This window comes from Amblyomma mixtum, chromosome 3, assembly GCF_055824585.1.
Source record: "Amblyomma mixtum isolate Tamu chromosome 3, ASM5582458v1, whole genome shotgun sequence".
Taxonomy (NCBI): domain Eukaryota; kingdom Metazoa; phylum Arthropoda; class Arachnida; order Ixodida; family Ixodidae; genus Amblyomma; species Amblyomma mixtum.
Window position 1 is genome coordinate 103,954,478 of NC_143014.1, and position 25,154 is coordinate 103,979,631.

Genomic DNA, 25,154 nt, shown 5'->3' on the forward strand with positions numbered 1-25,154 from the left:
ACCGGGATCTGCCAGCCGGCGCGGCGTACATTAAGGATGTAATAGAACAAAACAAAAAACAGAAAATTGGCATATTATACGACCAAAAACGGGACCTAAACTTCGTAGATCCGGAGCTTAAGCATGCAGTTGACTTTCGGAGTAACGCTTTGACAGCGTCTGCCTACCGCCATAGATTTTTGTAAATCATGAATTTTCTGAAAGAAATCTGGGCTAGTGTAATTGAGAGATACAGTTCGTGCTCTATTTCTTTCGTATTCTTTTATTCCTTCGCCATTCGCTCAAGCTTCACGACGCCCACGCTGTTTTCAAGATCTCATAGACAGCACGACGGAGAGAAACTATGGTGGGACAACCGAAAGAAGAAATGAAAATAAATTTTCTTAACCCGTGCCACTAGGTAGCACGACAAGCAAAGAATAGAGTTGATTGTTAAAAAAGAACTAAAGATAAAAATTAATAGTATTCAAGTAAAAGAAACGTCACATTATGCGTGCCAGATTTCTATCGATTCTAAAACAACTTCTTCAGGACCGAATAATAAATCTATATCGATTCCATCTCTTCTCGCGCTGTCGCCCCTGTCATCGATCGGCCAGAGGGTGTGGTAGATGATAAGAACGGAGTGGAACCGAAGAAATATAGCCATCGCATTATAGCGGCCTGGGTGAATATATTTCAAGGCGTCTGGTTCTACCCGCAGTATGTAGGTCTCCACCTAAGTGATGCCGACTCTCGTGGTGATTTTCTTGTTTTTCGTACTCTCGTACTCATAGTTTTCCGAAATTAACAAGCAGACACTAAAGTCAGTGCATAATTTTGTTAGGTTTATAAGAACCAGGGGTAAGATATACAAAGCGGCTTGTACGCGTTCGAACGTAAGATGGGTTCGCGCTTGCCGCAGCAAGACGGCAACCAAGCGGGGCACCTTGACTAGCCCTCGCTTTGTCATTAGGGATAAGCAGGCATCAGCAAAACACAAACCGGTCTCACGTAATAAGACGCACGAACAGCTCTTTTCTGAACCTGGTCCCAGCCTTGCGACGCAGGAGGTTGCGCCGTGCTCGGGGCAGTGCGGTAGGAAAGACGTGCGCCTGATCGTGCAGGTACTGCCGGGGGTGTACATCGGCAACTTCCGAGACTCCAAGGATCCCGAGCAGCTCCAGGCCAACAACATCACGCACATCATATCCATTCACGACACGGCCCGGAAGCTGCACGAGGTGAGCACAGCACGTGCGAGGCACGCACTAAGCGCACTTCTCGGAAAACAATAACTGCACACTGTGTGTCAGGGTGATTATGAGGAAGTGTAGGTTAGATATTTTCGGCTATACTTTCATGGATTCGGAAGCAAAGAAATATAGAAAAACATGATGTAAAAATACATGTGCTGGTCCGGAGTTCGAAGCCAGAACTACCGCTTCACCGGAGCAGTCGCTCTACCAACTGAGCTAACCGAGACTAGCATATGGTAGGGCGAAAGCGAATTGATCAGTAACTAGAAGTGGGAACGATTTTCGTCTAATGTTTAGGAGATCTCGCAAAGTTGAGTAGATGTATAATAGGAGAGTAATTCTTCTGTTTCTGTTGAAGTTGTATAGCTTTCCATTGTAGCCATATGGCTCCGCTTGGGTGGATGCCGATGAGTAATTCCTCTCTTATTACAAATCTGCTTCACCTTTGGGGATTCCCCTGAACATCAGACCGACATGTGCTAAGTTTAAATGCTTTCAAGAGGGAAAATAATCCTTACAAGGTGGAGTGTTTGTTTACTTTCTTTTCCAAGGTGCACACATAGATAAGAAGCCGAACGCGGTTGACTTAAAGTATGGATAGACAGTTTTTTTTTTCTTTTTTCCAAAGAAACCTTGGCCAACTGTGAATAGCCGAGCATTGCTCTTCAGAAATACTTCATGAAAATTCTATGCGATGATCGCTAATCACATAAATTCCATTAAATTGGGCGCGCTAAATCCAAAGGCAAGGCGGCAGGTCTTCAGAACGCTGTGGTGGAAGACTTCGAATTTGTTGCGTCCATATTATCCGCATTGAAATCTCTGCGGGCTTCTAACGCGTGGCCGCCTAAGAGCCTCGCAGCTGCAACTGTGATACTAGGCTCCATACCAAAGCCTCGGCTATCGAGTGTTAGACATATTAAGACAAAGCTTGATTCCTTTTGGATAGCGACCAGCAATGTGAAATGCGCCCCCCCCCCCCCCCCAGAGAAATAAAAAATAAAAAACGGCCGATATATACGTGGCTTTCGCTATGTCTTTCGAAACCTGCAACAATTCCTTTACAACTAAGTGATCGCGACTGGCGCGACGACTGCCCGCTGTTGGTCGTCCAGCGAAAAATGAAGCGAACGCAAAGCGCAGGCCAGGTAGGAAGGAGTTGTGGAAACAACTCTGTAAGCCGTGGCCCGCTAGATAACTGCTGCTTTCTTCGAAAATTACTACTTAACGAGCAGATATCTCCATAATTGTTTACCAGCAAGACCAGGAAATCTTGGCCAGCTCTTCTTTTGTTTATTGTTTTTTTTTTCATTTGTTCGAGAAGAAGCTGGAGTGGACGCTTTAAAAAAAAATCTGCACACTACAGGCGAAAGAAACACCTCCAGCGTTTCGTTCGTGACTGCTGACTCTAGCTCTACTGCCATTGCGTGCTTCATGCCACCCTGCTCACTTCGATATTGTCAACATCCTCTCGTGGGCAGCTAAATGTACTCGAAATGAATGATACCAAAGTGGTTCCATTGAGTGTTTTCTGTTGCTTGGGACATAGCATTTTATCGCTTTGATAGAGTTTATTAGCGCTGCTGCATGCAATTCACTGCCGTTAAACAGTTCTGGAGGGAACTCTATATAACCACGAATGTTCTTGCGAAAGGAAAGAAAAAAAAAGACGGTCTGTAGGGAACCGGTTTTTGGGACCAAGCCCACTTCCGCAGGGGAGAAAGACAAGCAAAGCGCCGCCAGGGACAAAAAGTTTTCTTCCTTGCTGCTGCCCTACTTTCGCGCCCTGGATGTGCCAGAATGTACTGGGTAAGACGAGAAAAGAGAGAGAGAGAGCGGTGACAGGGAAGGCGGCACGTGTGCGCGAGTGCTCGCTCAACCCGAGCGCGTCACGCGAGCGATCAGCGCCGAGGGCGAGCACGGAACGTCCGGCCGCACACCGCGAATTGGCAGCGCACGGCGCCACGCCAGCAATGTCCTTTCGACACGCACAGCCGGCAGCTCGGGTTGGAATCGATACGCGCCACTAAGGCGCACCACACCGTTCTCCCCACTTCGCCAGCCCGGCACCGTTGGCAGCTGCAGCATGCGAACCGACCATCCTGCGTTTGACGCCCGTCGTACTCAGGATGTTTCACCTCAGACTATTAGCGGTATTTAAGAATAGCCTTTTTGTGTTAGGAGAGCGCTCTCTTCGCCATAGGATTGTCTGCGTTGGTTTGCATCGGAATACAGCCAGGACGCGTTAACTAGCAGGCTGGTTAACTAATATCGAATAGTTAACTTCTTAAATACTAACTCTAAGGTTCTCATTTACTGAGTGGTTGGTAGCCCACCGTAAGTAATACCCATATCAGTGTTTAGATTTTTGAAAATGCCATTACCGTCGCCGATGCAGCGCAAGGAATTCTGGAGGCGCACACAGGCGAAACCGAAACCGCGCGGCCGTAGAAAGCGACAGCCACGCCTACGTGCACTTGTCACATCCCGGCGCGCCTGTCACGTGCTGTATGCCTAGTCGCCGCTCCCATCCGGGCCCCGTGGAAAAATCACGTGACAGCCACGCCACTGTGTCTGGCTGTGCGACGAGAATGACATTTTTGGAAATCAGAAAACTAATATGGATATTAGTTATGGTGAGCGACAAGCCTCTCAATAAATGAGGAGCCTGGTTGTAATATTTAACAAGTTAACTACCTAATAATCGTTCACCAGCCTACTTGTTAACATGTCGTAGCTCTATTCTGATGCACACGACCGCTGGCAATGTTATGCCGAAGGAGCGCTCTTCTATCTCTTAGGTGAAACACCCTGAATATTGGGCAGCATTCGCAAACACCGTGGCTTGTGATTTCGTAGCACCTCGGCAACTTGGTTTTACTAATGTTATTTTTTTTTTTTGCGGTGCGGGCCAGTCATTGATTACCCAAATTGTTTCCTCATGTGAACTGTTCAAATACATACTCAGCCTCAAATATCTGCTCGTGATTGTTGCGCTGCCACGGACCGTTTTTATGTGCGGGTCGAAGATGGTCAGGGGGCCGGGAACTCCACCACTTTCGAAGATATACCGCCTGACTGAAGTCCTGCCCCAAAACGGGGCAAAGTTTATACTACCAAGATCTTAGAAAGATGTTTAACATTTCCCTGTAGCCTAACATATTTCGTTATTAATTGCAACTATTGTTTCTCTCCCTTCAACTTACTCAACCTCAGGGCATTCACACTGCACATTCGAAACCAGACTACGTACTAGGATGCGCATGTTAGTCAGGGGCATTACGCCCGTAACTGTTCACTGCACTCTGCCTATTGAAAGCTTTCGTCACAGAGGTTCTGAAATGGCCGCAGATTAAATTCCTGGCCTCCCCTGCAAACCACGTTGTGGCGGTGCGTTGGCCCCTTGCGTCCGAGGGGGCGCAGAGAAGAAAAACTAAGAGAAACCAAACTGCGTCATATCTGTATTGGAGTTCAATCGAATCAAAGAGAAAGAAGAAAAAGCTTCGAGTACTGACATCACGGTTTCCAATCTCGCCGCAATGTTTGCACGCTATCATCGTGTTACTGAGCGTCCATTAAGACTTGAGCCGACGCAATGTCGCTTACATCACCTCCACTGTCGAACACAGAAAATGGCGATTTTCTCTTTGCGTGCAAAGCGCTTCAGAGGTGCTCGTTTGAGATGAACCGGGTTGACCTTTTTCAGAGGGTACTGATTGCCAAGTTTCTTAGAACACACGGGTGAAAAAAAAAAAAAAATTGCTTGCACCCGTAGTTAGAGGCCAGCGCCAGAATGTTGTCATTTTATCAAGTAGAGAAGAAATCAGGCATCTCTGACTGAGATTGTTAGCAGCTGTTTACGGCATGACGCTGCAATGTAGCACAGGTTTCGAGAATTAAAATGGTAACGAAGTGACTCTCTCATGAAGGCAGCTCAGCTCAAGAATGTGGAGGAAGTAAATGTTGACGAAGTGCTCTTGGAGGCCGAAGGAAAAGCCCGAGCGCCGAGAGCCATCGTAAAAGGATTAGATAGCAGGGTTGCGAAACCTTGTGCTTTTTTTTTTTTTCTGGCGGTCTTCTTTTCCTTCTAGAAGCCCATTTTTTCCGTCTTCGTGCTTTTTTCTAAACAAGACAATCTATTTTTCGTTGTTTGAGAAGGCTCGAGCTAAGAATAGCGTTTCAGAAAACTAGCGCAAAAAATATTTTGGCGGAGAATTTCTCCGGTGATTCTTCTCTTTTCCATGCGCTCGTTTTCCACTTGAGGCGCTCAGCGAAAGGGAATTTAAGCGATCGTCCAAAGTCAAGACTTACGAAAGATATTTGAGACGGCTTTATTTATCGCGACACGACGCGACCAATCCGGCCAAGCTAACAAAACAGGCACGGAAAATCGCGTCAACCCCCCAACATGGGCCAACAGCTTTCTCCTTACTGGCCCTGTGAATTTCGATGCAGCACAAAATGGCTAGGCGTCGCTTCTCCCAGCCGTTTACAGCGCAGTCGTGATTCGCTAAATCTGTGCAGCGCGGGGGAGAAAGCTGGTCCCAACTAATCGGAGGGCGTATGAAGACGTCGCATCTCGTACGCAGTGGCGATTCGACATTGGCCGACTCCCGTGCTGCGGCCAGTCACGACAGTGAGCAAACGCCGGCCAATCACAGCCCATTATTATATGTTAGGGTGGCCGCTTCATTTTATTTTTTTGTACTTGTGTGATCCGGGAGCTGCTTACCTGACGGCAACTCTTCTAGCTTCTCCGGCGTTGCACAGATATGGTGAGACACGGCATCGCTTCTTCGGCGCGTTACAGATTCTCGGGCGGTTCGCTCGCTCGCTCTCTGCCGATGCGGTCTGGACACTCGATCTGGCCACTCATGCCGATCTGTATCAACTTTAGAGAGCGCTTGGAAGGAAGCGGCCGCCGGCCACTCGGTCGGCATCGGAGAAATGCAGCACCGGAGCGGGAATGAGGACCATTCGCGGAATTCGGCCTCTGAGGCTCGTAAGGGCGCCGCTTGTCCGCACAGACAGATGACGCCGGTGGGCGCAAATGTAGAGAGAAGGGCGCAACACGTGGACGAGAGAATTCGAGATTCTGCCAGCTGAAGCACTCCGCAGATGGCTGGCACGCGCGTTCCGAAGCCCGACCGAGCCATTCGCCTAACGGGATGGGCTTGCAGGAATGCGAGGGCACCCGTCGCCGCTTTGTGCGGGCTAGCTTGTTGCGAGCGCCGCTTTTCGGCGTTTCTGCTTCTTTCTCCCTCCGTTGCATCGCTCCTGTATACGTGCGCACCTGCTCCCTCGGTGCTCTAGGAATCGAATTCGGGTCCGAAGATTGCGGACGGAGTACTCTACCTCACCACCCTTATCCAAATTGTTTTTATTTGTTATACGATAGGAGAATAATAGAAACAAAATATTGCGATACAGATATTGAGCAGTTAAGTAGATGGGGATTATAGGTTGCCATTAGGATGTATTTACGAAGGGGACCAGCAGTCACTCAGATCGAGGAAAGCATAAGGGAATCCTATTTTCTTTCTATTATGGCGGTGTTGGCTAGGCCGGGAGGAAATTAGCTGCGCAGTCATTTTAGATAGGAGCTATTTTTTATGAAAGAAGAATAAAATATTCACTGACGATTACATCCCTACTAGTGCGGGTGGTCCACATCGTTCTTGTGCAGTTGTATTTGCTTGCGGTGGCCTTGTGGTAGAGCATCCGCCTCGCATTCGGGAGGTGCTGGGTTCGATCCCCGGTGTCGCCGGATACCCACCGGTTTTCTAATGGGTACAAGATTTCCCCCGGCCTGGTGCTCGGCTGCTCTAGGGAGAGATGCTTGGGAAAAGGGTCTTAGACCAAACCATTGGTGTTTGGTGCGTGGCAACATTCATGCTTGTTGCCCCGCATGAGTGGCTGACGATTGTGTTTCTGTTTTGATTTGATTACAACGAGTGCTTTCTGAGAAATGCGTCGGCACGAACATGAGTTGACGTGCAGCGCGTTTGTGGGCAGCGTCCCGAGAGCGCTCGTCTTCTGTTCGTCCCGCCGCACGTTTGTGGCTCTGGCCTCCCACATACGTGCAGCGTTCAAAGCCCGACGCTCCGTCTCGGCCGCATCCATGGCCCTCCCGCAATGCGAGTGGTCTGCCACGTCGCCCCTGGCGGCTTTATCATAACTCCTGCGGAAGCTACTGCGCAGGTGCGCAGAATTCCGCGCCATACAGCCATAGAGTAATATACAGTAAACTGAATAAGAGAGGATACTCCCGTAGGCCCTTGCGGCCGACTTTTGCTCTCAGCGCACCCGGCGGAGGCGAAGAAGCGCACCAGCCTTAGAGACTGCCTCCGCGCGCCGCCAAATCTTGGAGGCCACAATTTTACAAGCCTTGCCCGCAGCCGCTTTTTTTTTCCCCCTGTATGTGCAATGCCATCTGGGCAGGCGTAGAGAGCCGAACTCGTCGACGAAAGGGCCCCGAGTGTCCACTCTTAGCTTTTGTTTTACTTTATGACACAGCCATTTCAGGATGTTATCTTCAACGAAGTTTCAAGGCGTTGGGCGCATTCTTGTTGTGAATGCGTACCCCACCTGATAATTATGAATTTAGCGCAATGCGCGACGGGGAGGTCACGCGATTGCCGACGCTGGATGATCACGACGACGACTATACTACTAAGTGGATGCCGAGAGCCCTTGCTTTAATAGCTAGCGCTGTAAAAGACAACCCACCGACGGTGGCATGGACAGTAAATTAGATGAGCAAATGGCTCCATCCACTCACACTGAAAATTCAGGGAAGCATGCACGTGCGAGCAGTGACGGCGGTGATTCGAGCGGCTGCCCCCCTCCCATTCTCTCCTCCTCCCCCCCCCCCCCCCTTCCCTTTAGCCTTCTCCCGCTAACAAGGGCGCTGGTGTAGAACAGCAGCACAAAACTATGGCATGATCCAGATGGTCACCATTGTACGGTTCTACGTCGATATTGCTAACAGCACAGAGTACGGTGAGACCAGGCGACGCCGCCATTTGTTTCTCGCATGGGCGCAGGGAGGGTGGGGCGCATGAGCCTGGTTATTTTTCATCTCCCCTATCTGCCTCCCCCCCTCCTCCGCTCCCCTTGTTACGACTCTGGAATCTGTCCTGTAATATAGAAGGATACGAGACGGAAAATGCAGCACAGTTCTATTTGTAAGCACCGCGAAGCGTTCCCATGAAAATAACTAATCACTCCGATAAAAAATGAAGAGAAATGAGCAGAACTTACAGACTGCCAATGCATATTCTGTACTATTAAAGGCGGATGCATTTGTATAAGCGCTTCGCATTTTAGATGTCTGCGGCAGAAAAATCAGACTGCCTCAGCTCACCTCTGTTCTGCGTGATGTGGTGCGTGATGTGTCTTTGTTTCTTCACTTTTCTTCATTTCAAATATTTCACCACCGCTGCTGCCGTGAAGTGACTATCTTCTTAGTACCGTGTCGTGTGCAGCTGCACCCTGCCATAGGGAGAGCTGCGTAATGTAACTTCAATTCCGTCCATATCTATACACAGGATTTTCTCCTTCAGTACAGCGAGAGAGTGGTTATAAGAATAAAAAAGAGTTGCACAAATACGTGACGTTCGACTCGAGCAGAGCTTCGCGGCTCTACACGTAAGCAAGATTGCGGAAAGTGGTCGACAAAAAAAGAAAAGAAAAAAAACTGGGCACGCGCACGTAAGATCGATTTTCTTCGCGAAGCGTTCTTACTCACATCCGGCGGCCGACTTCAAACGCGAACAATCACGAATTGACTTGACAACGGAATACTATTGTGCTCGTAAGGGGGGGGGGGGGGGGGGGGGGGGGGGGGGGAGCTCAGCCTGCTTTGTCGAAGACAAGCGCCACAAATGACGCGCAATCTGGCGCGGCTATGCCGGGTGCCGCCCAAGGGACAACGCGGATTCGGCTAGCAGAAAAGAGAAGAAAAAGAGGTAGCAATCGAATCAGATCGACGCTCAGGCTCAGACAGTAGTGTTCACAGTGATGGGTGCTGGCGCACCACAAGAGGAACTGATGAATTCACTAAATTCGCTACATTTTTTTCCCTTATTGCGATTATTACAAGCGTGAAGACGGCAACAGGCCTTGTCGGTGTCAAGGACCAGGCGAGCTCCTAAAGTTTTAGAAAGTTTCCCACCATTCTTATTATTAAGCATGAAATGCTTTTAGCTCCCGTTGTCGGCAGTGTGGTGACGTCACGCCGAGACCGAGATCCACTCATCCGGGCACTGAATTCCAGTTATCCGGGCACTGAATTCCAGTTATCCGGGCACTGAAATCCACTCATCCGGGCACTGAATTCCAGTAATCCGGGCACTGAATTCCAGTTATCCGGGCACTGAAATCAACTCATCCGGGCACTGAAATCCACTCATCCGGGCACTGAATTCCAGTCATCCGGGCTCTGAAACGAGAACATCCGGGCACCGTACGAGACTTAACGAGATTTAACGAGACTATCTAAGCCCTCCTACGCGACCGGCATGCAAGCGCCGGTTGGTCTCCAAACGAGACAAAAAATAACTGCTGCCAGTGCCTTCTCAATGTTTATCAAGATATCAGTGGAGCTGTGGGTTTGATAATGCACGGAATTATAATTTCCGATTTCTAATAACGCGTGCAAAAAGCACATAAATGCCACGTTACACTTCGTTGTCATACGTGATCCGGGGGAGAAGCGCTGCGTTCAAAGGGCAAGGCATCGCGCCGAACGGGTGGTGGCGTTCCTCCCTTCCATTACGGCGCGGTTCGGGTGTCCACCGAGATGACATTAGGCCCGTAAACATTTCATGCTTACTCTACTCTCGGTTACGGGAGAGGCAGAGAATTTTTTTTTTTTACAACACGACGACAGCTCCCCTAGTGAGCATTGCGTTATAAAACGTCAAAGCCTGCAAAATATTTTTGTTTATAGCACAAAGTAAACGTCACCAAGGTCCTTTGGTTTTATGGATTTAAGGCAGTTTAACGTTCCACACTGACTCAGGCTATGAGGGACGCCGTAGCGAAGGGCTCCGGAAATTTCGACCACCTGGGGTTCTTTAACGGGCACAGACCCCGCACAGTACACGGGCCTCTAGAATATTGCCTTCCTCGTCATTCGACCACCGTGGCCGGGATCGAACCCGCCACTTTCGGGTCAGCAGCCGAGAGCCATAACCACTGAGCCACCCCGGCGGCTTACAGAATTGCTTCATCGTTATTTATCTTGTGTCTTTCACTTCTGGTGGTCGGTGAGGTGTTTCTGCCTTTTTACACTGAGTACACTGATACACGATGTCGACTGACGCATTGTGAATCGGTGGCAACGAGTACGCGCATTTTCGCCCCTAAAAAATGCGCATAATTTGCTCGAGGAGTTTGGATCTAGTTTCGAGTCAATACGACCGTGCGACCAGGACGGAACGCTGTTAGGTGCTGAAACAAACAACGAAGTGCATCATTGCCACGTCGTATATATGTATAAAAAACTGGACCCTGCTCATTAGACTGGCGCCCCCAAATGCTATATAGCCAAAAGATGGTTTGGTTTCATTTTATGGGGTTTAACGTCTCAGAGCGACTCAAGCTATGAGAGACGCCGTAATGAAAGGCTGCGGTTAATTTCGACTCCTTGGGGTTCTTTAACGTGCACTGACATCGTACAGTAGACGGGCCTCTAACATTAAGCATCCATCGAAATGCGACAGCCGTGGTTGGGATCGAACGCGCGTCTTTCTGGTCAGCAGCCAAGCGCTATAACCGTCGAGCCATCACGGTGGCCCTCTAGCTAGTCAAAAAGGCTAGCTAGCCAAAAAGGCTTTATGCTTAAAGCCAAATAAGTTTCCCTATAGTTCTCTTTCGAACTGCCAGTTAAGCAGGGTGCTTCAGCTAAATCGTGCCAAGGTAAAAAGAAAAACTACTTTCTGTACGAAGATTCAACTAGTTCAGGGTTGCAGCAGTTGCTTTGACCAGGCTAGCATAACTTTCAAATGGGTTTCGTTAGGTAATTAACAAAAATTATTTAGCTTCGTTTTAATTGTTAACTTTGGAAAAGAATAGCGAATGTAGTAGATAAGTTTGGGAAATGCCCAAACGCGCCCACCAGTTCATGCTGTCCATTTCAGCTGTTTTCTTTGGCGTACCTTCAACGTGATTCTTTTGTTTTGAGCTTCAAATAAATCCCGCGAGGCTTAAAAATTATCACGTGACTTCCGCTGCTGCATCTCGATTTTAGCGCTCTCAAAGTTCCCTGATTAGATGAACTCAGTTCCACAAAGCCGCAATAAATAAACAGACCACCGGTCACAGCGATGGTTCCGTGATCAGCATGGTCACTTGATTTTGCTGGAGGCATGCTGCAGCATAGGCGGGACAAAGTTAAACGGCAAGAAATTATCTGTACTCTTTGCGTTCTAATTCTAATGGCGCATTTCAATCGGCGATCCGGAGCAAGTGTTTTTGATCCACGAACCGAAGACCATGCTTCAATGGGCGATTTTGTATTCTAATGCTGAGTTCTTATTGGCCGAGACGGATTGTGTGCTCCTTCGCGGATTCAGGGCTCTGCCTTGCATCGCCGACTGGAATACGTCAATAAGAAAGTGAATAGGTGGCGCTCATCGCGGAATCACTGCTGCATCTGGTAGCCTATGTATTTATTGCGACTTTGTGTAACCGAGTTTGTTTTATCGGGGTGAGTTTAAGGGGCTAACATTGCGACGCTGGAGCGCATAGTCACATTACAGTTTCGCTTGACGTGTATTCATGCCAAGCAGATGAACCGAGGTGTTCTCGAACAGTAACTTGCGCATTGTTACCCTCTTTGGAGGCGTAGTGACATAAACTTTAAAGGGGTAGAGACAAAAATTTCGAACATATATAATTTGTTTTATCTAGCTAGTTCAGTCGCAGGCGTTTAGCTGAACATAATTTAATACGATTTTGAATGTTTTCGAGGAGCCGTCCGGCGTTTCCACCCGCACCAAGTGACGTCATGGTGCATGTGCTCCAATTAACGTGACGTCACCGAACTCAGTGCTTGTTCAGCAACCGGTGCTTGAAGGCGACGCTGGCGTCATCTGGAGTGTGGCGGTCTAGGTTGGCCGTCGACAGCGACATCAAGGTGCACTTCAGCGCTGGCGCCTACCGAAACTGCCGGTACAAAATAGTTTATAATGAATTATTAACGCTGCGCACAGATATTCTGAGCTCATTTTCATGATCAAATGTCCCATTGGCTTCTTTCAAGTCATAACAATTGACACCCGAAAACTTTGTGTCTGTACCCGTTTAACGCGGAGGCTTTCGATACAGGCAGTTTCTTCGGATTCTCTTCGTCGCTGCGCTAGCGCCTTCTCGTTTGACGCGGGAATCGCCGAGTGCGAGTCGGGAATGACGGCGCGATGGAGACGGCTGGCCTGGGAAAAAAAAAAACATAAAAGAGCGTTTTCCCCACAAATAATGGCGGACGGTACGCGTACATAAACGACGTCGGCGAGGATCCGAACCGCTGCGGCGCCGATGGTTCGCGGCGGCTGTCGCCCACGGGGGTAAAGGGAAGGGTGCCTGGAGAGGCGTGCCGTCCATGAAAGGCAGGCGCGCCCCTTCGCGCAGAGGCGCCGAGCTACGCGGGGGCGGGAGGCAACCGCCACATGCGCCCGCGCTGTGGCTCCCAATGCGGCGCCCGAGCGGAGTTGACGAAGCCTCCGTGCACACATACACAACCGAGTGTATGCGCCGAGCGCGCATCCCCGGCGCTCGTGTGGACCGTGAATGATGGATCGGCTACGGCACCGGGACGGCCCGTACGTGCGGCGCGTATCGATTAACGTCGTTCACGGGGCTACTCTATATATGGCAGGGGCGCCCTCCCAGGCTATTTTCTGCAGCTGCTTGTTGTGCTGCCCTTCGGTAGATCCTCTGAAGGAACGTGCTTGCTTACTGCGCTAGGGAAGGCGGAAAACTCGCGTTTCTCTCTTGTGAACACAGAAACTTCATCGAGCATGGAACAACGTGAGGAATGTGGATGCTTAGTATGTTGAGACGTTTGAGAATGACACGGTTTGAAATGTCTATACAGTCGTCCACACACCCGCCCAATCTTCCGTTCTTCTACAGTCCACACACCTGTCTAGAACGCTCAAGCGACGCACTCTGTTGTACATTACTGACAGTCGCCGCTCTCTGGCGGGCCCGATATAGCTTTCAAATGTGCATGCGCAATCCGTTCTTGTTTCGAGCTCTATACCACTTTTTTTTTTATTTCGACAGCCCTTTGCATAAAGAAATAGCTGGCAGATATAGGTGCACGCCGGATTCCCGAGGGAAGTCCGACAAGGTCCGGGGGACGGGCCCCCAGATCCAATCTTGCCAGGTGTATAACAAACAAGTCGTGTCAAACAGAGGCTATCACACACATAAAAAAAAAATAGAGAAGTGTGCAGCCCGAGACAGGTAATGTTTGCTGGCCTCAGCTAGCGGCAATACTGATGAAATATGAAAACTGAAAAAAGTGCTTTGCCTCGTGAAGAGATTTACATTTGATAGCTTCACAGACTGAGTTTTTAAGGGGGCAGAAAAGTTACTTCATCTGGCGTCAGGGGCGTGCGAGCGTAACTGGACGTCATCAGAGGCTGCCTGTAGACACCGAACTATCTAAGCTAGCAGTCATTCGTTCGAGCGCCGAAATGGGTGAGTGTCAGTTTGGTATGTCCTAGACCGTGTTTAACGGGCCATAAACCTGACGCTAATGGTGTAAAAGACATCGACGACAGTGACAAAGCCATTATCCGGCGCCCAGAACGTACAGCCGAAGCAAGCCTTCGCCATTTCGTAGAATGATATACGATCGGCATCCTTCCATGACTAGATCACTCGCTGTCGCGAAGCGGAAATGGTGCCCTTTCCTGCATTTTGCCGTAACGAGCGAACACCTCCATAACCATGTCACAACGACGAATGAGGGGAAACTTGAGACATTCCAAAATGATCCCGTAGTAAGAGTGCACATGGCTGTCTGTGCGAACTGCTGCAGTCTAGGAATCAATTTCTACATCGTTAGCGCAAAACGATAATTTTTGGCAGTTCCAAAAGTCTGAGAGATACCCGTCGTGCGCCGACGTCCAAAATGAAAGATGCCAGAGTTTGAAAGCCTGCGGGGTAAATTCCTAATAGGAAATCTCTGGATCGACGTCGACACAAAGTGAATGACACGACATAACGAATTTTATGTTTGTGCGGAATTAAGTTATTTTTGAAACAGCGTCGCTTGTACGCGCTCAACACTTAAAATCCTGTCATTTTATTTTCTCAGCCTCAACCCAAGTTCTGAGCGCCTGAAGTTCACCATATCATGTCATGCTGCTCAGCGTCGTTTTTAATAACGTTTCACGTTTTCGGGCCGAAGAACGCGCATCGGAGGCGTAAACATCCTTGGGGCCCGCGTTTCATTTCTACGCCTTGTAATCAACATGGCGAACCCGAATAGAAAGGAAGGTACACAAAACGATCTTCCCAGACGCACACGCGAAGTCACGCACTGCTCTGTTTGGCCTCTAACAAAAGGGGTGTTATTGTGGAAACGCCGCCGCCGTCCGTTTCATTTTGACTGAGGTCAATTTTCGTGCCACATATTAAAGTCTTCCCTCACGGGTACATGCTGAAGGTGCAGTTTTTCTTTCTCATCACAGAGCCCAAGCGTGTCCGAAGCCATCTTCTTTCATTAACGTCAAAAACATTCACTCCGCCTCGGTGTTTATTCTTTTTTTTTCTTTGGTGTCGTAGCGATCAGAACAGTGACAACACAGCCCTTGTATTGACACTTTTTCGCAATAAATGAAAAAGTCTGCTTTAGCCGTGCCTGTAATGGAACATTTCCAGATGTGTACACACATAAAAAGAAATAATAAAGCCAAGGCATCCCGTGCGCTTTTCGAAACAGCAAAGCATGTCATCGCGGAACACCATCCGGCAAGTCGTCGTGTCCGCTGTTCCTCCTCCCCTCGACTGGCTGCCAGCCAAAGAATGTGACGACAAGCGATAATCGCCGCTGTCCGCCACAGCGGCCTGTGAATGATGTAGCGGTGCGCAAATTTCACCCGAGGCGGCTGAAAGCGGGCTATTGGAAGCAGGCGCTGACCGTCCAAAACAACTTCCCGATGACTTGAAAAAAAAAACGCGACAAAAAGAGGGCAAAGTTAAGCGTTGCGTGTGAGCGCTGCGAGGTTCTCTGGACTTGGTGAAAAACAAGAATGTGGGATTCTTGCTTTTATCCTGACCCTGTATGTCACAGAGAAGGGACACTGACAGGAGGCTATTTGCTGAAGATCAGAGATGCCTCTGGGCTTGCGCACCGCCACTTTAGTGCTTCTTTGCACGTTGAGGTGTAATTTGAAAGAGGATGGCTCCAGAGAATAAGAGGAAGACAAAGAAAATGGCTGGAAAGGCCTATCGAAAAAAAAATAATGAGAGCCTTCTGTCGGCGCCCCGAGAAGTTCTCAAGCATGGGAGACCGATTATTTCAATGTGTACTCCCAGCTTAGTTATTTTAGCAATCGCGTCTCATTCTTTCCGAAGGGGCAAAGAGAGATGAAGTTGCTGCACGTCTCAATCCTTTTTTTAGTCTTAACAAATTGTGCTGCTCCTCGCTTCTATTTGCCGGTCCATCTCCTGTTCTCATTCGTATCATTTCCAAAAGTGTTCATAGTGAAACTCCTTGTAGCGTCACAATTCCAGCGGCACAGCGGAAACTTAAGTAGCCCAGGACCTGGTAAAGAAAAGGCGCTTTGTGCATGCACACAGAGACAATTGCTGTGCGTTGTCGAGCAAATGCTAGCACGCATTTGCATTTCTTAGCTGTTCCTTTCGCAAAATTCCTCTTTTGTGAGCGGCCAAGCAGCTACTGCGTCTATTATATGACGATATATTATGGTTAATAAAAAGTACCACGCATAATATTCAGCAGCGCCAAACACCGAACTATCATCGCCTTTAATTTGCTTCCATTCGGGGCTGCACGTTTTTAACAGTGTCCGTGAATGCAATCGACAGCCTTTGTGTGCGGTGAGTTCTGACCTTAACTCGGCCATCGCTGCTGCAAAGCTTCAAGTACATTCCCGTCCGTCCAACGCTGCTTCCACAAGTTCGCCTTGTTTCTCACCGCTTTGATCCTTGTGTCTTTCCTCCTTATACGAAGCTGCACCACGTCGCGCAACTAAGTGCTGCTGCGGTTAAGGTCTGGCCCAAAAATGTACGCGCACGAGCCTTTCTCTGCGCTGCCACAGCGACCCTACACAACTCGCGGACGGGCTCTGTCTGCAGCCGAGCTTGACCGAAGGGCAGAAATGGTCGCCACACGAATTCCATATGAGGACGGGTCGCTCGGCGCGCCACTCAGAGAGATGCGCCTCTAGATTACGTCCTTCAGTAGTGCGGCGATTCGCGACGCAGCAACGCAGGAGTAAGAAAGGCATTAGGAGATTGCAGCTCTGTGCTGCTACCTCCGACGGCTGAATGCCCCCGGGCGCGATGTTACCGCGGTGACGAAACCAGATTCGCTTTGGACAGAAACTAAAATGAAGCGGTCCAAAGCAGAGACCTCAGGCTTGCGTCCGAAAGGATTACTCACATTTCATCTTTTTTTTTTTTTACACTGAGAACTGCATGTTCACCTGTAGCATTGCGACATGAATAATAGGACCCTGAAATAATTTTGCCTAAACTCGGAGTTTATACAAAATTCAAAACATTGGTTAGCAAGAAAACGCACAGAGCCGCATACTACGTGAATTGTCGTTGAACCAAGCTGATGTTGTCAAATACGTACAAGACCCGGCGAATAACCTTAGAGCGGCCGAGTGGCAGGTACGACGTTGCGGAACAAAAATAGCGGTGGACCTGGAGAATGCTTCTGTGTAATTTTCCTGAGCACGGCAGATGGTCTCAATGTTACATTAAAAGACTTGCCTCCACCAAGTGCAGTGAATCTACGGGAAATGCTCACGAACCGAGTATTATTTATAAACCTCATCAGCAGCGGTGCAATCACCTATCGCAAGACGCTGACGACGCGCTTGTACAAAATAATGACACAAAACTTCCTCGTTATTCAGTTCGTGGCTCAGGAAGGCGCGCACACAGAAGTATAGTCGAGAAAATGGCAGCCTCATCCGCAAATAGAAATAGAAAATGACTGAAAATGACAGCGGGGATTGGCACCCATTGCTTGCCCATGGCGATCAACGTAGTTTTTCTCGTTGCTAAAATTCGAGATTCTTCTTCTATTGTCTTTGCTCTTCATGCATCGCCAGCTCCGCCACCAGTATTAGCTCGCCGCCATGGTGAAGTCATATCATTACTAAATAAATCATTCTTTGCTCGGAATTTCGGCATTATCCAGTACAAACAAAAGATACGCCGAGCCAAGATTAAAAAAGCTGCTGCCAGCAGCCTGGCGACTTTCTTGCCACCCATTCTTTTTTTTTTTTTTGCAATTTGAAAAGTGTAATACACTGATGTGCCGTATTATACCTAGTCTGAATTAATCGCTTCATATTTATGGTAAGAAAGAGAAATACAGAATGAATCCACGCATTACTTGTTCACATTGAGGTCTGCAAGTTTACAACCATATACACTGGCGCAACAGCAGTTCTTAAATGTAGAGGAAATGCGTTCGTACTGGCAAAACAGCGCAAAATAAAAAACGACTGGCCAGAAGAAAGGAAGGCGCAGGACAAGTGCTTGTCCTATTCCTTATATCTTTCATCTGGTCCGTCATTTGTCTTACGCTGTTTTACCAGTATGAACCTTCACCAACTCAACCAGCACAAAGTTTTTAAAAGCAAAATAGCAAATGTATCTACACGAGATCGTATCAGCGAAATATGTTTGTATTCGCAATAATTTAAACTGCGCATAAATAAGTATAACACTGCTGTGCTTCAACAGAGTACCCTCTTAACATTTACAGGTCATTATCCTCTATCAGGCTTCATTAAACGATTTTCATTTCTTTCTTGACACAGCGTTCATATGTTTACACTCAGCTTTTCAAATGTATTTGCAGTGCTTGGCGCAAAGTATTACAACTTGTTAAAATCACAGTTTTTCGCAAGAGAATATCCATATCTTTCTTCCCCTCGGGCTATTTGACAGTTCTAATAGTTTTCAAGGTTACATGTATAGAAAAAAATAATGTCTCAAGTTATTTTAATTTTATGAATGTTTCATGGGACGCATATAAAGTGATTTAAAGGAATCCATCATGTGTTGGTTGAGTGGAACATCCGAAATTTGGCGGGCATCTTTTTTTTTGCATTAAAAACAATTGCTAAATATTTACTCGAGATGTTGTTCTCCAGACAAGGTTATGGCAGTTTTTGTGTAACACTGCATCTGGCGACTTCAGTAGCATGTCGAGTGGCCAGGTCAAGCACGCGCACGTTACTTCATTAGGCCGCCTATTCGTTGTGAATACGTTGCACCTATGAGCTATTGAGACATCTCATTACAGTCAAAAATAGAAATACCGCCGCAGTATGCTCGGCCTCATTGACTCGTCCTAGTCTACCGCAATATCGATTATTCCAGAAACAGCCATTCTATCGTATCCTTAAAACTAAAACAGAAGCAAAGCTACATGTACGCCCTTCGCGAATTTAGTGCTTTCTTTCGTCCTCTTAAAACGTCATTTTCCCTCAGGGGTCCTTCAGACAGCAAACGATAAAAAGCGTGAAGACTTCCAGAAGCAATATTCTACCTTTCTAGCGATAGGTAAAGTAGCAAGCAGTCGTTATGTTGGAACACTCGATACCGACTTTAAAAAGATAAATGGACCGATTTGAGGCGAGTCCATCCGAGGTATAGTGATGCCCTGGGCGCCCACTTTTCAGTACGTGTTAATGGCACCCATGAGGCCTCGCAAGTTAAGGATAGACGAGCCTTTTTCTTGAAGTGTTATCTCGGACAAAGAGTTTAACAAATGACTGGTAAGTCCTTACTGACATTTAAGTGCTGTTCGCGTTACATTAGTTTCACGCTGCATAACGAACTAATGTACTTGCTTACTTCTTTACCTACTTCTTTACCTCTCGCCAAAACTCATTTAGGCGTAAAAATCTTTGGTTTAGACCTGTTTTAGGCTGTAATCCAACAACAATTTCGATGTAGGAATTTTTGCCTGGTTTATGAGCACATTTTTTAATGCTTAGAGCTGGTGAAGTAGCATGCCGCTGCTAAACCCTTTAATGCCACTGTTAGCAGTGCTTTATTTCCGTTAACTTCACGTTTCGAATCTTGACTTCGCTACTGCCTGCTCTCTAGTTATTGTCTAGCGCACAACCACGTAATATTAAAAAAAAATCATTCAGGAAAGTCTTAAACCGCTAAAATAGCCTTATTTCCACCTTCGCCCTCAACACGTACATCTTGCCCTCCCTCACCCTCACCTGACACCCTTTGCCCTCCCTGACCATCGCCATCACGAATTTTTCTTCGCCAATCATCTCTCATCCTCACCTCGCCGAATAAAGTCATCATGAGGATGAGGGTGAGGACGCTCTCAGGAGGACTCGCCCTCGCGAGGGTTGCCCATTTCAGCTATGCGTGCATCAAAATGCTCTCCTTGCGCATTTAGAAAGCTTCTCCACAGTATTGGCGTGTATGCGATTAAGTACGCTTTACAGGTGTCACAGGGGACAGCGCTTTCGCTGGCATGACTCTTGAGTCGTTTCAAAAAAAAAATATTTTTTTCGCTCTCTCGAAATCGTACAGTCCGGGTCATCTCATTTTTGCGTCACAAAAACGAGGAGTGGTGCTCTTTAGAGGATTAGAGGTAATGATGCACATGTGGCTGTCAATGAAGGTTCAAAGACTTCGCGACACAGAAATCTGGGGATCTACTCATGCTTTGATCAATGTATCCGACTGTAGCGCTGGCGTATTTCACTCAAATTTTCCCTCTCATTTAGTTATACCGAGTATTTTGAAGAATTCCGCCTCATTCATTTGGCAGATTTCCATAGGGCATACCCGAACAGCCCACCCCGACTGCCAACATTCAAACATCCATTTGGGGTCTGCAACCCCAAGCCATCCATCAAGCTTACATTCCGTCGTTGAGTGGGACAGGCAGAATGGGCGTTGCTTTCCGGCGCCAAAGAGCGACGATGTTCTTTGAGCGCCCTCTGCAGTCCCGCTATCGACCCTCTGCGGCCACACCTCGGATTCCGTTAGCCGGGACTCTGGTGATTGCGAAGCTACGCACAGCCGCTTCAAACCGGTTCTCGTATAACCAACTACTATGAGTAATATTTTTTTTTCGAATTAGGGTAATTGGTTTTGCAGAAAGGTTTTGTTTCATTTGTGAGCTGAATTTCTGAAAATAGGGCACTTTTAGCCTTCGACTGCAGTCTGGATGAAGAAGGCAAGCGTTGAAGTAAAGAGTAACCAAGAGAAAAAATTTGAAAGCTACATGAATGCTCCTCCTTCATGCTGTCTTGATGCATGGTAAAAAAAATTTTTTGAAGTAAAATATATCTGACCATTCATTTTAATGAAATGCGAAGAAAACTTGGAATGCACGTGGTTAAAAAAGAAATATGATTAGTATGCTGCATAATCTTCAAGATGAAAACATGAACTGCCGCGGTGACTCAGTAGTTACGTTGCTCGGAATCCGAAAAACGTGGGCTTGATCCTGGCCGCGGCAGTCACATTTAGATGGAGGTGAAATGCTACAGACCAGTATACTACGCGATGTGAGTATGTCAAGGCTGGGGTGGTCGAAATTATCCGGAACCCTCCACTACGGCGTCCCTCATGGCCTGAGTCGCTTTGGGACGTTACCACGTAAAACCAACTAAAAAACATGAACGACCACCCCTACTCGCATTTCAGATTTAACTTTTACTACCAGCGAAAAAAACCCGTAGTTTCTGGCTTCAGGAATAAAAAGCAAAAATTGTATCTCAGGACTCGCTAAAACAACTGCGCGCCGAAAGTAACACAAACGTGATTACACCACAGCGAATATCAGCGTTACATCACTTGCTGGTATACCTAAAATATATGAAGCTTCAGGACTATCGACATAGTTCTCTTTGTTACGATTACGGTTGCGCCTAAAGAATAGAATTAGCACGCAGTCAAGGTGGCCACTTTTTCAGGCGTGGCTTCTTTTCAAAGCTCGACACGCACTACGAACCTCTGGCCGAACCACGTCAAGTCATTATGAAGATGAAGATTCTAGCTTAATGCCGTGAAAGTACTGTACCACTTAGCGCGTAGAGACAGCCACGTACCGCCTTTTGTGGAAGTAGTTTGAGCGCTTCTCTTTCTACGTGTTGCTGATGTTATCCCATCTTTAATGCAAGAGCGTTAGGAGGACCATGACAGCGAAAACTGTCCGGCGTCCGGCGTCTGTGTGAAGCCTCCACTTTGCCAACCGTGGTAGGTGGCAGGTCGTGTCTAAAGAGATTTCTGGCTCTCCACCTGCCACCTTCAAACCGTCACCCTCTCTACTTGCAGGGCTGAGGAGGCAGACGCTGGAGTAAGAATGACTCAGCTAAAATGGCAATGACTAAGAAGAAAATCACTCGGACAACAGCGGGCCGACGTGCAAAAAAATATACAGCCTCTAGAAGAACGCTATGTGCAAAAATGAGGCTTGCGGGAGCTATTCCTTCTCCGCCTTGCCCGGGAAGAGAGACTTGGGTCTTACAAGCCCAACCGTCGCCTATACTTGAAACAGCCATCTGCCGGTGCAGTGGCGCATGAATAAACCGATGCGCCACTGCGCCGGTAACGGTATGAGGGCTCACCGCGATCTATCATTGTGATAAGTTTTGCGTAATTACCACAGCCGGAGTTAATGAACAACCGGAGATGACAGAGATACGGAGATGCCACATTGGGCACACAATCACAATTGGAATAGATTGGCCAGTGAAGAATGCTGTCGCATTTCCTCCGCGTCAATCCAATTGATCGCCACTGATTTTTTTTCTTCCCTAGACAGAGACCAGCGTACACCAAGACTTCTTTATGTGATGGACGTGATGCATCTGCCTCGATTTTAATTTATTTCGATCATTTTCATAGAAACCTAATCAACACGATGAGAGCAATAACGTGGCGAGGTACAATTGTCAGCATTTTAAATACAATCATTCTAGCGGGTCGTCTTGAATTAATTCTGCGCCAAGGTGTAGTGCACCTGCTTCGGACGATGCCCAGAAATATGCGCTTAGCAAAAGCACTCTCATAGCTTTTATTTGAGAGCTTCCTTTCAGTGATATCTGTAACAGCAAACGTCGTAATGCGCCAAACACATCAAGTGTCGCAAGCTGGGAGTATCGTGTTTAATTTGTTTGGGGCTGTAGATTTTCGCTGTCATACTGAAGCCTGCAGCTTACGAATGCTATCGACTTCGAGTGCGCTGTCACCCCATAAAATCCTGCCTATCTATACAGCATACAACCTACCTGCACCATGTAAAAGCATAACTTGACTTCTTTCTAGATCCAGACGACAATCATCGCTATTTGTCAACGACTGTGAGGGTCAAAAATACATTCTATCATTTCTGAGCTAATTCGTGAAAAATTTAAACAAACGAAATTTATTTCTCCCCTTCCTCTCTCCCTCTTCCCTCCCAAAAAATATAAAGACAAGAGGAAAAGCCGCCTTTAGAGCTTGTACTACGCGACACTGAATCACAAGGTTTAAAGCCAGACACGTGTGGCCATCTCCTCAAGACTTCGCCCAGTCAAACAACCAAAGCCTTAGAGCAAACACTTCCCCTCGGAGTAGGTTTCTAAGAGACAGTAATGCGGGGCCTCTTGAAGAGCGGAAAGGGCACTTAAGGGCATCGCCCTCGCTCACCAAGCCTCCAAGATAAGGTGTTTCGTTGTCTTCATGCCTGTTTTAAACACGCGAAAAATATGGCTGGGCGCATAGAAGAAAGGCAGCTGATATCATCTGTTTTGGGCTGAAATTCTTGCTTTGGCTATCAGTCAAATTCCTTATTACTTGTTGGCTATGTGCTGAATTCGTTGGAAATACTTGTTCAGCATTTTTAAGCACGGATGTGAATAAAACTATTTTCAAAAACGTCAGGAGCAAAACGCGAGAATAATTGACAGAATTTATTTATTTATTTATTTATTTATTTATTTATTTATTTATTTATTTATTTATTTATTTATTTATTTATTTATTTATTTATTTATTTATTTATTTATTTATTTATTTATTTATTTATTTATTTATTTATTTATTTATTTATTTATTTATTTATTTATTTATTTATTTATTTATTTATTTATTTATTTATTGTTTTATTTATTAACAGCTATTCACGTCTGAGAGTATTGCAGAAAGAAGTGGAAAGAGACTAAGCATAACACTGCAGAACAGTAGAAAAGGGAAAAGTTAAAATACTGCAGAAAATGCAAGTCTCGAAATCTGTTGTATCCGAAAAGGCAGCACTGGAGGGAGGGAGGTGGTTCCGTTTTACTCTAGCTCTCGGAATAAAGGGATCATCGCCAATTTTTGCTGAAGAAACTGGCTCACCAATTTTAAACATGCGCTCGGAACGGGTGAAATCCAAGAAGGGCGAGCAAGATGATCTTCTAACAGAGGCATGTGAAAAAAAAATAAGTGAAAAACATGAACTTTAAAACGCTCATTGTGCAAAGAAAGGGGCGGAAAGCGTAAGCTGAGAATACTTTTTATGGATGTAGTGCTGGAGAAGTGGGAATACTCTATACGATGAGACGGGCTGCTTGGTTCTGAACGGATTCGACTGCAGTGATAAGTGCGATACTTCGTACAAAACCTGAAGGCATAACAACGAGCATTGTGTGCGCTGAACATCACCGTGTCGTGCCCTAGATTGTGGCCAGACGTGCGAGCTCATAAATAGTTGCAACTGACGGCGCACAAAATAACCACACCACCACCACCGTTGGCCAGTATCACAGGAGCGAAAAAGCGCTGACGCTGCAGTTTATTTCACTATCATGCATGCTCATTGCAACTCGGCGAAAAAAAAACATGCAATCATATAAAAAAAACCACAGGCACAAACAAGTCTCTATTTTGAGGCTCCTCCTATGTGCCTAAGGGTACGCACACACATGCTAAAGCACCCGACTGGGCCGCAGTTCCTCACAGACGGCTGTAGACAGGATCCGGCATTATAACTGCGCTTTCCTATCAATATCAGCTACTGGCATGTTAGGCCATCAGGTTTTCTGTTGGATTCTAAACTGTAACAAATACTTATCGTTATTTCATTCGGATGTGCAAAAGCAATTCCAGCCGTGAAAATATCAAGCGCTATCTTAACTGACGGCTCCTGCAGTAAATCGCCTTATCCGGTTGAATGAATGAATGAATGAATGAATGAATGAATGAATGAATGAATGAACGAATGAATGAATGAATGAATGAATGAATGAATGAATGAATGAATGAATGAATGAATGAATGAATGAATGAATGAATTCTCCCCTTTCGAGCGGGGTGGTGGCAGTTGTCACCACGCTCGGCATATTTTTCTCAAATTTCTTAAAGCAACCTGTCAAACTTAACGGTATTGTCTATGAATCCCATTTTTTTAATGTAATTTTTATTCCTGAACTGGTAACTTTACGTCACCGGCCTGCTTTTGAGCTCCCATTCTTCCGATCACTTTACGCTAACTTCTACCACGGATTCATTCACATGTTCTTTGTTATCTATAAACCTTAGGGCCTCAGGGAGAGTGACTGTGCCTGCATAAACATCCGGATAGATACCTCCACATTCTAGTATAAGATGTTCAATTATTTCTACAGATTTACCACACACTGCACATTTGTCACGCGCCAAAGATGTGCAAAAGCGATTCCA

General features: G+C 46.9%; 1 protein-coding gene across 2 annotated transcripts in view; it reads left to right on the plus strand.

The window, feature by feature from the left end:
- Positions 1 to 25,154, plus strand: part of LOC149351231 (dual specificity protein phosphatase 22-like) — a 67,719-nt gene that overhangs the window by 18,444 nt on the left and 24,121 nt on the right. For both annotated transcript variants that reach the window (XM_089580499.1, XM_089580500.1), the window contains exon 3: positions 1,107 to 1,223. In XM_089580499.1, coding sequence (XP_089436625.1) covers positions 1,107 to 1,223 — 117 coding nt within the window. The remainder of the gene's footprint in view (positions 1 to 1,106; positions 1,224 to 25,154) is intronic.